General features: G+C 37.9%; 1 protein-coding gene across 1 annotated transcript in view; it reads left to right on the top strand.

Annotated features, from left to right (window-relative positions):
* Positions 1-15,352, top strand: part of bckdhb (branched chain keto acid dehydrogenase E1 subunit beta) — an 85,948-nt gene that overhangs the window by 56,311 nt on the left and 14,285 nt on the right. The window contains exon 9 of the mRNA XM_084088910.1: positions 13,852-13,938. Coding sequence (XP_083945036.1) covers positions 13,852-13,938 — 87 coding nt within the window. The remainder of the gene's footprint in view (positions 1-13,851; positions 13,939-15,352) is intronic.

Consider the following 15,352-nt stretch of genomic DNA (forward strand, 5'->3'; position numbering starts at 1 on the left):
TTTGCATTTAAAGATACAGTACATGCACGAAAACTGAATGTTTTTCCTTCCACTCAAAAATGGTCATTTACAACATGAAATAATAAATGATATGTGGGGTATTTTGAGCTGAAATTTCAGACACATTCTGGGGAACCTGAGACTTAGATTACACCTTGTAAAAAAGGGCGTAAGGGGCCTTTAATGACCTACAAATACTCTACTGCTACTGTGAGGAGTTTTTTTTTGCTACTTTGTGCAGATTTCTTTCGAATGGCTTTCCCATGCTCTTTAAAAGTGCTTGAATTTCGGATGTTTAGATGCAAGGAGAGTCCTTGAAAATAGGCTTTGGTCCTTGAAAGTGTTTGAATGTTAAGAAGAAAACCTAGAAACTTTATTTCCTCTATTAACTATATTTTATAGGCCTTTATATACCTCATTTATTCTGGAATGGGATTTTAATAGATTGTGTCTGATTTGTAAACTATAAATAAATATGTAAATATATAAATATAAATATAATATATATAAATATGTATGTATATGTATGTGTAATACATATTTTAGTTGTTTGAAATCAATCAGTAAAATGACTGAAATCATAAATTATCAGTCTAAATCATTTGGAACAAAGAAGCCGATTTTAGACTTTTTTTTTAATTTTTTTATTATTCACTGAAATGTGGGGCTATTGATTTATATTGAATTTAATTTTACACTGTAATTTCCCTTATTTTATTTTCCGATTGATTTTAGTGCTTAATGCTTTTAATATTTTTTTTTAGATTTGGAATTTTAGGAAAATAAATAGCAACTTATTGAAATCGGCCATATCATTTTTATATCCATGCATCCATAATTGTCGTCTTTGCTTCATGTTCTTGAGAAAATTGGTAATTTATTTAGCCAATTAAAATATGCTATAAAAGTCATGTGACTCATGATTCTACAGCTGCTGGAAAATGAAGTCACTGATTTCACCACACAAGACCGTGAACTTTAAGTGTCTCATCTGGATTTGATTTTTATAAGTAAATGAACTGCAAAGAGGATCTTTACTTCTTCTTCTTGACTATTTTTCTCGTGAGTTAATTTGAGTTCCATACAGAGACATTTCCGTAACTCTTGGCTGTATTCCTGACGTGTCATGAGCTTCCGCAGGGAGTTTGCTGTGGGATTTACTATGGTTGGTTATGTGTTCCTCTAGTTGTCTTTGCAGTCACCACCCTCCTTTATTTATGAGGTACTCCTCCTCTCTCTTTTTCTTCTCCTTTTTAATCACACTCCATTTACAGCTTTCACCAGATCTACTCTTCTGTTCACTCCTGCAAAGTTTGCATTCCTCAACTCGGCACTCGTGAGATTTCTAGAATTCCTAGAAATAGTCTTTGTGTCATTGCTTTGGATGAGAGCTGGTGAAATCCACACAGGCTCATAAAAGCAAAAGATATTTATTCATTCAAGCTTTTCCCTCTCTTTTTTTTTTTAGTGTCTCTGACCACTGACTTAGGCCCTGTTTACACCTGGTATTAAGATGCGCTTTAGTCAATCGAATCACAAGTAGACGAGGGAGACACATACGCGTTTACACTTGGTGTTTTAATCCGTCTCTTTTGTCCACTTTCAACCACTTCTGTCCTGATATCTTCAAGAGAAGGGTTTATGGGCGGGTAAATCTTTAGATCTGAAAGACAAAATAAGCTTGTGCAATTTACATATGAATGTGCACAGATTGTGGGAAAATATACGGAGAGCATCAGCTTTTGTTTCTGCTCTGACAGCCGCAAGATCAGCCGAACGCTGTGAGTGTGTGTTAGAAATCAGGAATGGTGAGATAATATTGTGCTTGGTACGTTTTTCCTCTTCAAATCAAACTTGGGTCTTCAGACGACAAAGTTTAAATCCCGTCTGGCTGGAGCTCTTCCCATAATGTTCACTCATCGGGTCAGTAGACGGAGAGTAGACGGTCTTTTGCGGCTGTTTGAACACATTCGACCACATGAGCGTTTACACTACGAAAGCAATCCGGTCTAATGCGTTTTCTACCTCTGGAAGTGGTCAAAAGTGGACAAGCTCAAAGCGTTTTACATCCAGTTTACACCTGTATTTAGTGTCGTCCACTTGTGATCCGATCGTCCGAAACGCATCTTAATACCAGGTGTAAACAGAGCCTTACTTATTTACCATATAGCGGATGTAGTGACGTCTCGGTTTATAGCAGTCTGGAATCACAACTATTGTGTTTTCTTCTATAGCAAACTTGTGCTCATTTTAGGTTATCTTTGTGTAGGAGGTGGTGGGTTGTTCAAAAGGAACATGAAATTAAAATTGATCTTGCATCATCTCTGAATCAATAGCCAAATAGTTTAGACTTTTTTTTTTTTAGCATTCTAAAATCACATTAAGCTTCAACTTTTACCATTCAATCAATTCCTGATGGATAAAATCAAGTCCTGCAATGTTTTTTTCATTGTTAAATTATCAAGTTCACTCAAATGCATCACATAATGGAAGTAAAATGGGATGCATATGTTGACTTAAAGGGATAGTTCAGCCAAAAATGAATCATTCTTTCATTTCAAACTTGTATGACACGAAAGTATCTTTTTCTCTAATACATTAATAGTCTGTGGGATCTAATCTGTTTGGACCTCAAAGCTCTTCAAAATATCTTGCACAGAATGCTGGATATTGATTGCACAGCAGGATTTTCATAGAGAAACGAGCTGCTCCTCGTCCACTGGCAGCATTATGTAATTGAGTGGAGGCTTTGGTCTCCTGAGTGAACTGAAGTTAGTTATGGTTAGTGGAGTGAGGCCTGGGTTGGCTCTGCTCTGGTGTAATCATGTGGCTCTGTGATTTGAAGTCCAGGTCACGCAGGCTCCAGAGCTAAAAGTGTCCCACAGGGCCACTCTCAAAGCCTTTAAGAGATGTTTTGCTGCTCCAATAAAAGTATGTTTTACAGTTTGAAACTGAGAATGACTGATGTCTCCAGTTTCACACCAGCAGATTAACTTATGTGTTAATAACGTGCAGAATCACCGCAAATTAACCTTCCACACAGAGACACTGAGCTGATGGCACTCACAAAAGGAAACTGTTAATAGAATCTTTACTCACCCTGATGTCAATTTTATGTGAAAAAAACATCCCTTCCTTTCCTCCGTGAAACTAAAAGGATACTCTTTTTCCATAGATTTAAAAGTAGAAGGTGGTTTATAATGTCAAACTCTCCAACACGGACACACACAAAAGTCCTCTGAAATGCAAGTATTGGTGGTTGTTCTTGTGCATTTGGATATTTCTTAGCTAGTTATGTTCTATTGAAAAATGTGCATGGAATTATTGGCTGTAATGGTTTTCTAATCTTGCTAAAAAAAAATCATAAAATAACACTTTCAACATTTACTTTTCCAATTCAACCCTGTGCAAAGCATGATGGGAAGTGAAAGTCCTGTTTGCTTGGGTTACTTAATTAAAACATGTTATTATGTGGAGTTTTTTTCTCTCTATAATGCAATTTTGACTCGGTGCTACTGATAGTCATGTGGTTTATTTCCTTACATTTTTTATTTTCCTGCAATGACTTGTTCCAGTCCCAATATGTGTGTGTAAACTTAAATTTACCAAATAAATATAGGATTAAATAAATGTTTTACCTATTTATTGAAATGCCTTGCGCATTCTCCTTGAAGCGGTTTGTTTGCCCTTGTACTTTTGGATTCCAGCACTTTATAGCACTGTAAAGGTGTGTGCATAGTGTGTGTGATCTTTCTGTTGCCCTTGGGTGGTGGCCTGTTTTGAGGGATAAAGGCAGGTCACGTCAGGCCTGCCTGAGTTGGCTGAATCGGGTTTAATTGGGCTTTATGGGTTGTTTGGAGCTATTTCAGTCTGAGGTCTCCCCTGGCGTCCGGGCTTCATGTTGGCTGAAGGCCTGTCGCTCTGATATGCGTGTGCATGAATTACTCTCCGGCCTCCGGTTTCCCATGCGTGCTAATAGCGCTCTAACTCGTTAAAACACCGATTAAGAATTCAGGCTGTGTCTGAAGCCAATTTGTCATGGAGATCTCATGGTGTTTGTGAGTTATGTCCATGTGGTGGCCTCTGATTAAAGGTTCACAAACCATTTACAAAACAACAAAAGAAACACTCCACAGTAGTGGCACATCCATATTGTGCGCAGGATGTGTAAATGTTCTCTTCCTGTAATGTCTTAATAGACTACATATTTAGTTAGTCAGAACTGTGAAAGTTGTGCTATTTTTATCCTGCTTTCGCCATATATAGAACAAGTGCAGCTGAGGACTAAGAGGCAGGACTAATCAAGTAGTTGCCTACTTTTTATAACAAATGAAACCTAAAAATGGTATGTTTGTGTTGCGGATCAAATTGAACATGCAATTTGGCAAAAAACGACACCATGAAAAACACTATAAAGATTCACGGAATTACAGAAAACCTCTATTGTAGCTTGTCAGAGATGGGAGAAATGTGTCCAAAATAAATCCAAAATAAAAGTTTTTTTTACACATAATATATGTGTGTGCGCACTGTGTATAATTATTTTTGTAAATATAAATACACACACATGCATGTGTATATATTTAATAAATATTTGCATGTGTATATATGCATGTGTATATATGTATGTATATATAGATGTATAATATTTATACATAATTTATATTATATATAAATAACACATTTTTCTTAAATGTATACATTCATGCATGTGTATGTATTTATATATACAAAAATAATTATACACAGTGCACACACACATATATTATATAAACACATACTTTTGTTTTGGATGCGATTTAATCTTTGCCCATCACTAGAAGAAATATAAAATGTAATAATTCCCATTTATTTCTGATGGGTTATTTCTAATGTGTTAAGTGGTCAGTTTGGCCCACATATTGTTCAAAATTAGCTGCACATTCACAAAATAAACAATGTTCCTTTTGATTCAGAAGACGAGTCTTCAATTTAACAAGTTCTCATGCATTTAATATTTTAATGTTTGACAAGTTTTTTTTTAATTGATTTTTAATTTTGATTTATTTTGGCAAATTACATGGAAACCATTGGGCAGGTCATTATGTCCCCAGCCCAAAAGTTGTAAGAAACATCTTTTCTAAAACACATGTAGGTGTCAAAACTTGCACATGCACATGCACATTCATGACCATAAATGACAAATATTCACGAAATTGACCCCAAGACAACAGGAGGGTTGCAGGATTGTGCAGTGCAGGGCTCATTATGCAGGGTGTGTATGGGAACAGTAGTAAACAGGATCTTTCCCTCCGTCCTAATCACAGCCCTGCTGTACAATACGCAGTAAAGCATCCGCCACCGTCGCCACCGCGGGACAGAGAGCACAGGGCAGAGACGGCGTTAACCCTTCCCTTCAACATCCGCTCAGATCAGTATCTGTCCTTCATTCCCGTTCACAGCATTTACATGTTTATTGAACATATAGTTCAGACCTAATCTGATGGGTGGACCATTGTATAACCGCTGATATACAGACACATCAAGTTGAATTCTCTAATTCTATAATGGAAGTTTTTTTACTAGGCACAAAAAAATTCTCGGATGCATCGCAATTCTTTCCAGTGATTCTGAATTGACTCTGAGTTTAGTTTTTTCCAGCATTCTCATGATGACACTTGTGTGCACAAGAGACCGTTGTATTCTGCTTGCTATAAATCACACACAGTTTGTATTAACGATGATGTCATGCACATGTGTATTACGTGTTCAGTCTATAGTGTTTCATCTCCATCTAATGGCCTGGCCGCAGAATACAGCATTTGTAGTCGTTTTCGCGGATCCGTGTGAATGGGGATCGTTTTGACAATTCATACTTTGCAGTCACATGACTACCATGGATACCTGGCGGGCAACAAATGGGTATTTTCAACGTAGAGTCCTGTAGTTCCAGGTCTTTCTAGTAGCTATCAAGTCTGTTAGTGAGCTAGCTGCATAACTGTGGACTAGGATTAACTCCAAGGTAGCTAAATTGTGTAAAGCAGACAAGGTTTTTTAAGATAATCGAGCAGTAATAATTCCTCCGTAAATGATCTAGCTCCACTGTTGGGTCATCTCTGGTTCTCATTGAAAACCATAGATATCACAAACCTCAAAACAACCTATCACACACTTTTGTTGTTGTTAGTAAAAGACCGACAGCTGTTACTGTGCGTTCACACCGCCACCGGCGAGAGCGTCAAAGTGCCCGGAAGTCATTCATTTTCAATGAATTTTGCCGCTCTCGCCGGCGGCGGTGTGAACGCACAGTTAGCCTAGCTTAGACTCATAACACAAACAGCTGACTCGCCGAACCAGCTGGTGGTGTTGATTGACGAAACTACAGGCTAACTTAAAGACACGATTAATTACATGATCATACACCCATTGTATTCAAACAAATGTTGAAATTACCTTTGATGGAGTGATGGAATGATCACTGCACAGGCGTGTATACTGTGAAGGCTGCTTATCTCATCTGCAGTTAGTGCAACCAATCGCACAACAACTATCTGGCATGTCGTTTACACCTCAAAACACCAACTTTTGTATAGTAAAACTGGCGACGTCCTGGCAAGATCCTTGATTAGTTTACTGGGTTTCGTTGCTGGAGAACGACGTTCTTGCCTGCCAGCCAGTACTTGTGACGTCACGTGCAAAGTATGAAGTGTCGTCTGTACTCGGAAAACTCAAAGGAAAAACTTCAACATTTTAAGCATATCGTTGTCGTGTAAATGTACCCTTAGTTAATGCATTAACCAGTGTTAACAAATGGTACCTTTATTGTAAAGTGGGTTACACTTTATTTTAAGATGTCATTGTTACGATGTAATTATACATGTAAGTACTTAGTAATATAAATTAACTTCATGTATTTACTATGGGGTTAGGGTAGGGTTAGGATTTGGATGAGGGTTAGTTGCATGTAATTATGCATAATTTATTGTTATTACTATGGTAAGTACATGTAACATATGCAACAAAGACACTGTAAAATAGTGTTACCGTTAAGTGTTACCAATTATAGTTGAATGCCATTTCATGTTGACTTTTAATATGCTAAACAAAAATGACAGAGTACAGTAGCAGAAATAAAACAAAAAACGTGTATGATTGTCAAATGGTGACTCTTCAGTCTTTCTGTAGCTTTTAATGTCTCCTGTTTGTCGCTCCGCACAAGATTATTTCCGTAGCTGTGTAATATCCACGAATGTTTCTGAAAGCATTGATACTTTTCAAACGCACTGCTAATAAAAGCCATTTCATCATCATCATCATCATCATCATTATGATCCCTTGCGTGGGAAGAGACCTCTGTTACGCCAAGGCTTTGACATAAAGACCTCAGATGTTGTGTGTAATTTTTTTCTCCCCTAGTAACGTAATTATTTCGGGTTATTGTATGGCTATTGTGCAGCTGCCTATATTTGAGACTGCAGTCATTATGCATTGTTTCTGAGCCCATTTAGGAGACGAAGATGATGAAAGGCTGTTAAAGCAGCGGTTCTCGACTGCTTTTGCTTCAGGACGCAGAACAATGTAGGGCATCCAAAAACAGTTCCAGAATAACATCCATTTAGAATTTTTGGAGGTAATTTTCAACTTCGTATTATCTGTTTTTACAGCAGTGGCTAAAAGTGATGTCCGGAGGGGATATTTGTTTTTAATGACCCTACAAGTTCAGTTTAACCATCAAAATATGAGCTATTTTAAAGGTCCCGTATTATGCCCCTTTTCACAAGATGTAAAATAAGTCTCTGATGTCCCCAGAGTGTGTATGTGAAGTTTCAGCTCAAAATACCCAACAGATCATTTTTTACAGCATGTTTAAATTGTCATTTTTTGGGGCTCAGAAAAACGTGCTGTTTTAGTGTGTGCCCTTTAAATGCAAATGAGCTGCTGCTGCACGGCCCAGGGGGCGGAGCTTCATGAGCTCGCGCTCAGTCTCTCAGGACAATTTCATCTCACGGAATGATGATAATATCAGAAACTCTCAGTAACGGTGTTCATTTCAACCCGGAGTCGGACAATAATGCCTACAGAGTCAGAGTGCTGTATAGAGATGGAACAGGTATAGTTTAGTAGTTTAATTACGGTTATAACGTATTTGTCATCTGCTTGTATGTATCCATTATCAATAGCCTACAAGTCTGCTGTTTCGGACCAGGTCCGAATGATGATCAAACATATACATGATGAGTTTAATAAAGTTTATTGTACATCACACAAAAGATGAAGCGCCAGTTTTACTTCAGAAAACCACCGTAAGAGCTGAGTAAACACAGTAAGTTATAAGAAGTGCGCAAGTGCATAAACGAATTTGGGTAGAGTTGAGGGAGCATTTTCTTTAAAAACAAAATAATTCCACCTCGTCTTCAGCGGCTGCCTCAGATTTCGGGAGTAAATAGAGAGAGCTATGTGGATTAATACATCCAGCCACACAACACCTACAACGCTTGGGAGACATTCTCGTCAGTGCAGCAGCTGTGAACTCGATCAGGGTGAACTCGAAAAACAAAAAGCTAACAGGAAAAGGATACATTGACTACAACATGATCAGTTATTAATATTCCATTGGTTTTCTCTTGCATTGGCATGTGTTTATAGTTATAGTAAAAAATTATGTCTGCACAATTTGTCATGTTTCATTGCGTTATCACAAATAAAACAATCGACTCCAAGCACAACTACGCAATATGCTTACTAAATCTTTAACACATTTTTAATATTTAAATAATGGGCGAAGATGTCAATTTTGCTTGGCCGAACTTCAGTTCTACAATACGTTTCATAAATTCTTATTTTATTTTATTTCATTCAATCATTCATTCAGATTTGCTATAGTTTTATTTTATTGTATGGCTGCCATACATTTTTTTATATTATACATTAAACCATCCAATTTGTATTTTGACAGTCCTTTTTTAGGATCACCATGAACTGTAAAGCCCCACTAAGACACTACCAAGAAAAACATCACCAGGACTCAGATACTCTGACTCACTGCTTTAAAAAGTCTCACAGAAAGTGAACGACTGGTGCATTTTCCCTGTGTGTGTGAGTATGTGAGAGAGATATAAAGAGAGTATGCGTCCAAGAAAAGCCTCCTCTCTCTGTTCATCTTGGGTCAGTCAGTGAGTCTTTGTGTTGAACTGCTGGCGTTGAGAGGTCAGCTGTAAATAAGCATTTGGATGACAGCGCTGACCACCAGCTCTGCCCTTTATAGCAGGAGACGCCGTTCTGAACCCCAGAGGCAATGAGAAACACTCATCTGTCCGGGATACATAGGCACGACACACTGGACAATAAAAGCGTCATCCGAGCCGCAGGCCGTAGTTAATGTCAACACATTAGCTTCTCATTAAGCTGTCTGTTCAGTTCATGAAGACAGAGACATGTGTTTTAGAATGCCACTGGAACCTCATAAAGACAAAATAGGATGACTTCATTTTCGGCCCGTGTTTGTGTTTCTACTGGTCAATTGAAGGCTGTTTTGACGCTCTGTTTGTGTGAGCTAGAACTGAATTAGACAGCTGGCAGTGGGATACCAAAATGCAGCATTGGTGAGCACAAGAAACTTTTCACCGGTAGTGTACATGCATATTTTTTAAATGACCCCATTGAATATGAATGGGTGTTGTGTGGCTGTTATCTGGTGTCTGTTAGCGCCGTGGCATCTGCAGTGTCCCTGAGAAGTATTTGCACTCTTACGCTACATTTAAATGTCACAACTCACTTTTATCTGGATCCCCTCAAGTCCACTTACGGTATAATTTCAGCTATTTTCTTTTTTTTGCCATCTGAATCAATACCCCTGTCGTGATTGGCTAACACCATTGCATAGGAAAAGCGGCTGTGTCACGAGTCACAACACGGCCTCATCATTATAGCATTCAACCTCAGTCATCCATTAATGGTGTAATTTGTCATTAGCCTTTTCAGTACGTCACTGTGGTATTTCTGGAAAACAACCAGGCCAAGACTCGCTCCAGCGAAGTGACGTTCTCTCCCGTGAGACAGTACTAACAGTCGAGGGTTGTTTGCGTCTGAACTATCTGTGGTATGTGCTGTGACTCTTCAGGATTTTCCCTGATGTTGCTGGGTGGGATGACCGGGTTAGCTAGTGCCACATCACTTTTACGTAACTCGTAAGCTTTATTTGGATAGTTTTTCGCATTAACTCAAGGGCTAATGCCGGCGAGTGCTGTATCTGAAGCTACATTTCGTCTTGTCCTGCCTGGTGAACCTTCATTATGGATTTTGACCTTTTTTTTTTTCCTTCTTGATGGACCACCAGTTGGGGGTTGAAAATATTCTAGGGTCCAATCCAACATAATAAGAGAGTTTAATTAATAGCAAGTGTCTTGATTCCCAAAGCTGCCCAGAAACCTCCTTTATTTTATACATGTTGAAAAATGTAACGTAAGTCTTGTTAGTTTCATGATGTACACGTGTCTGAATAATGTCTGAAGCCTGTAGCGTAACCGCATGGAGAATTTTAAGCTATTCTAAGACTAAAATGATTGTATATCATTTTCATAAACTGAAGGAAAATGAGAAACTAAAAACAGTTTTAAAAACTGACTAAAAGTAATATTTAAAACTTTGTTGGTCTGAGTTGCAAAATCAAGTGTCATTTCAGTATTTATATATTATTACAGTTTTTATTTTGAATGCTTTTTTTGTAATTTAATATATCATTTTTATTAGTTTTTTTTTTTATTAACTCTGTTTAGGTTCAATTTATTTGTAGCTCAGTTTAAGTTATTTATTTTCAGTAATTTTAGTGCTTAAACTTATTTCAGTCAGTTCAACATTCAGGGTAACATTGAATGACATTTTAACATGTATTCAAATAGAAATTTGTAATGAAATTTCACAGTATTGCTGTTTTACTATATATTTGATATAATGTAGCCTTGATGAGCATAAGAGACCGGTTTCAAAAACATTTAAAAATGACTGACTCTACACCGGACACGACAAAGCGACCAATGCAAATCTATTTCTCCTTTGTGTCAGAAATGTAACGAAGCATCAGTTTACTGCCGGTAAACACCTATCTAGTGTAGACAGCATCACTGATTATACACGTCTCTGGCTGGTCGCGCTGCAGTGTCTCTGGGCGCTCTGACCGCTGTGGGACGGCCATAAGAAAATGCCTTCCGTCACACCCTTGCATACTTGCTGTCTTATCGAAATCTCACACCCTTGCTAACACACAACCTCAAGATTCTCCCGCTGTGCCCGTCTCAGTCCGCTGGTATCTGAGGCATCAGAAGCAGTTACAGTGACTCGACGTCTCTGGCGTTTCACCAGCTTGGTTATGAGGTGTGGAATTATTGTTATTCTTCATTTAACTGTCATGTCCAAAGTCAAGTCAAATCATGTATCACTTTATGTGAGAGCAGTTTATCTATGCGGATGCAATTGGACATGCTTATCACTTATGTTTTACCCGAAAATGTTAATGTTATCACATTAGACTAAAACTTACTGACTTCACTCAGATAAAAAAAAAAAAAAAATGTTTTTTTATTTTTTATCCCCCCCCCCCCCCCCACAAACACCTTTTTACACTTTTACAAAAATGACTGGCCTACAAAAAAAAGCTTATAAGTCTCTCATTGTGTTATATTATCAGCAAATATTGGATTCAAATTTTTTTGTCAACTTGTTTTCTTTCAATTAGGACAGATTTTGTATTTATTTTTGGAACTAATTGATTGTTAATGTATTCTTTTTAAAATGCAGTACCTTTTCTATACAAACTCTAAACTAATTTGGATCTACAGTAGAGCATATTCTAGTCTGAACCTCTAGTCTGGCCTTTCTCTGCTCATCTACTGCAGGGTTCACCAATCTCGGTCCTGGAGGGCCGCTGTCCCTGCAGAGTTTAGCTCCAACACACCTGTTTGAAAGTTTCTAGTATGCCTAGTGAGACCTTGATTAGCTGGTTCAGGTGTGTTTAATTGGGGTTGGAGCTAAACTCTGCAGGACAGCGGCCCTCCAGGACCGAGATTGGTGAACCCTGATCTACTGCATCTGAAATAGTAAAGTATGTGTTATTGACAAAAAATGTATCCAAAAATACTGTTAAGTTAAATTTCATAGGAAGTGAAAATGGGTCAATTTGACTGCCTTTATGCATACTTGGGGTAGTGATACCAGAGGAAAAAAAAAGAAAGAAAGAAATATGAAAAATACACTGATGAGGGTGTAATTTCACCCTCAAAATGTTGTTTTTGTTGTTGCTTAAGTATTCATGGAATATCAAATAAATAAATGTTTCATTGATAAAATGTTTGTAAAAAATCACAGCATTCCGGGTCAATTTGACCCCCTTTATGCATTCTAGGGTTAAAACTGCAAGATCTGAGAAACTAGTTTCTGGCCACATATAATCTACTTCTGTGAGTAATTCTTCAGTTTATAAATCTACCGGGAAAGTGTTTAATTTGCAACTTGTCATTGTTATTATGAGAGTTTTAACAGAAGATCTAGTCAGTGGATTTGCCTGAGTTCATGAGGTTCAAGATGTTTTCTTAGTGAAATGGTAATGTATGACCAGTTTGGCCACTCGAGTGCTGAAATAATCGAATGCATACCAATCTGTTTGAAGACTGAAATTAACATTTTAATTATTACATTTGGCCCACATTGCTCAAACATTGAAGGAATTGGCGTGACCTCACGTTCTTCTCAGCAGATGCGCAGCTATGAAACGCCAAACATTTATGTCCTTTTTTATCTCAAGTAAGATCAAGACTTTTATATAATTACACAGATTACAGAACAAACCAAAATCTTTCCGCAGGAACTGCCTGACCACCAGCCAAGGACGCGAGTGCTCTTGTGATCTGCTGTTTTGCACCTGTTTTTCTCCTTTTGAAGAACTGGTTTTGCGGCAAGATTTGTCAGTTTTGTACCTCGTAGAGTCTGAGGAGTCCTGCAGATGTTGAGTCGGAGCTTTGCAGATGTGATCTGCTGTTTATTTTTATCAGGCTAACATAGACTGTTTGACTGAAGTCATAATGACCACTGACATTGAATAATCTGCAGCAAATGGTGTTGTCAGTCTGCGCTAATTAATAAATGCAGTGTCCACGTGTTCAAATTCATTGAGATTCAGTGCTCATGCAAGCAATGTAAGGTTTGCAACATTTCCAGAGTCCTCAGACAGGAAGGTTTAGTGTTCTGATTTGAATATCCTCCACTGGTTGCCCGATCAGGTTGTACTGTACTGTTACAAAACAACAAACAAACAATTGTAAAGGCCCGGGTATACTTCATTTTCTGCGTTTCGCTCCGTCTCATGCATGCATGTCGTGTCCGCAGAACTTTCAAATCGCGTTTGGACAAGTTAAACACATGTATGGTATAAATGCTTTTTATACTCTACCAGATGTCAGAGGGCAGCACTGATGAATGACGTTGTGGAACGCAGATGGACGAAGAATACTGTGGGCTTGAGTAACCAATGTTTTGTAAATTTGGTACCTTGCTACAACATGCTGCAATTCAGCAGAATTCAGGCAGAATGCTGTGAAACGTGAAAGCGACGTTAAGATTTAGGGGTTTAAAAATGCATCTATGCCTGATTTGCTAATAAAACTTATTGCAATTTTTGATTTCACATTTAGATTTTGGTTTAGATTTTACTATTTCGTGAGCTGAAATAGTAATATGGAGCCAACCCTTTTGCCTGAACACAAACACTTCATGTATTTTTAAATTAAAAATAGACTTGATGTACTTGTGTGCTGTTATAAAAGCTCTTTGGGTGATTTCTGACTTCAGATGTGTTTCAGCTCATGTTCTCTTTCCTTCCAGTCGGTGGTGAAGACGGGCCGGCTGCTCGTCAGTCATGAAGCTCCAGTGACCGGAGGCTTTGCAGCTGAGATCAGCTCCACTGTTCAGGTAAGAACCCGATGGGAAATCAAGGCTCTTGGGGATGTCATGAATTAGAGATTGACCAGTACTGATTACGTTCAAACAGGGCCTATTAACACTCGCCAAGCACCAAATGCAAGTAAAAATTGGCATTGACGAGTATATGAAACAGTGTCGATCGCCAGTTGGCCCATAACATTTTTGAGAAGATGAATATGAACAAACATGAACGGCACTTGGGACAGTGCTGCATCGTCACGAAAGTTTAAGCCTTGGCAATTTACATGTTCAAGCTCAAGAAGATGCAAAATGGAACTCAATTCGTTACTCACACGCAGTTTAAACATCCGTGCGCTCCCAGAAAGCCATGTCTCAGACAGCGCACGAATACTAAATTGAGTTCTCTTTCATATCTTCTTGCGCTTGTATGGAAAAATTCACACAAAATTATGCCAAGAAATGTCTCTGTGAGTATCCTAGAAGACATAATTGATCATGTCTTAAGTGAACGTAAATAGTTAAGAAAGAAAACGCATGTGTACAGTATCAGCATATTGGATCCGTGCATTATGTCCTAAAGTGACAACAGCCTAATATTCCTGCTGCTGTCTGTGTTTTTAATCTTTATCAAACACGAAAAAATCACTCGCTGTTCTTGACTGAATATAGACCTACCTGAATAACCGACCTGAAAAGCACTGTTTGTTTCATTTATATCTTTGTTCTATTGTATGTAATTGTGCCATTGTACTTGTAATTTGATTTTTTGTGATTTATTTTATTCTGTTTACTTGTCTTTAATAATGTTTTAAATTTATATTAGTTAGGCTAGTAGTTTTAGCTGTGGTATTGAAATTGGAAGAGAGAATTGTGAAATTTCACTGGTATCTAAAATTTTGGTGTCGTAACTGCAAAAACAGGCCATTGGCAGGTGTGACTTAAAGTTAGTTTTAGGCCCCGTGTTCAAGTGTTTAAGAACTGTGATGCAGACATTTTTCTGCTTTTTGACAGTTTACAAAATAATATTTGGACTTTAACAAAAAATAAATTGTGCCATTTAACTTTAGACCAACTGACCAACTAGCTGTAAGCCAATGGATAATCATTATTTTTGTTCAAATTCAAATTAAACCAATTTACGTGTAGATGATGTTATAAACACTGAACACTGAAGATCTCCATGTCAAAGAAGGAGGAGCTTCAGAGACGCACCTACCTTTTACGCAATCGCCAAGGACCAGTAGAATTGCAAAGGTGTTTACCAGCCGGAGCAAACTTTTCCATAATGTCCCATTTCGAACTTCCGAAACTAACTCCAAATGAACTTCATTTTGGCCTCATTTTGTTTCAAATTACGTCAGACAGAAAGCAACTTTTACATCAACCAAACGGTTGACGTGTGAAAACAGCCTAATGGTTACTTCACATCTTGTTTTGCAGT

This window comes from Abramis brama (genome assembly GCF_963993115.1).
Source record: "Abramis brama genome assembly, chromosome: 17".
Lineage (NCBI taxonomy): Eukaryota > Metazoa > Chordata > Actinopteri > Cypriniformes > Leuciscidae > Abramis > Abramis brama.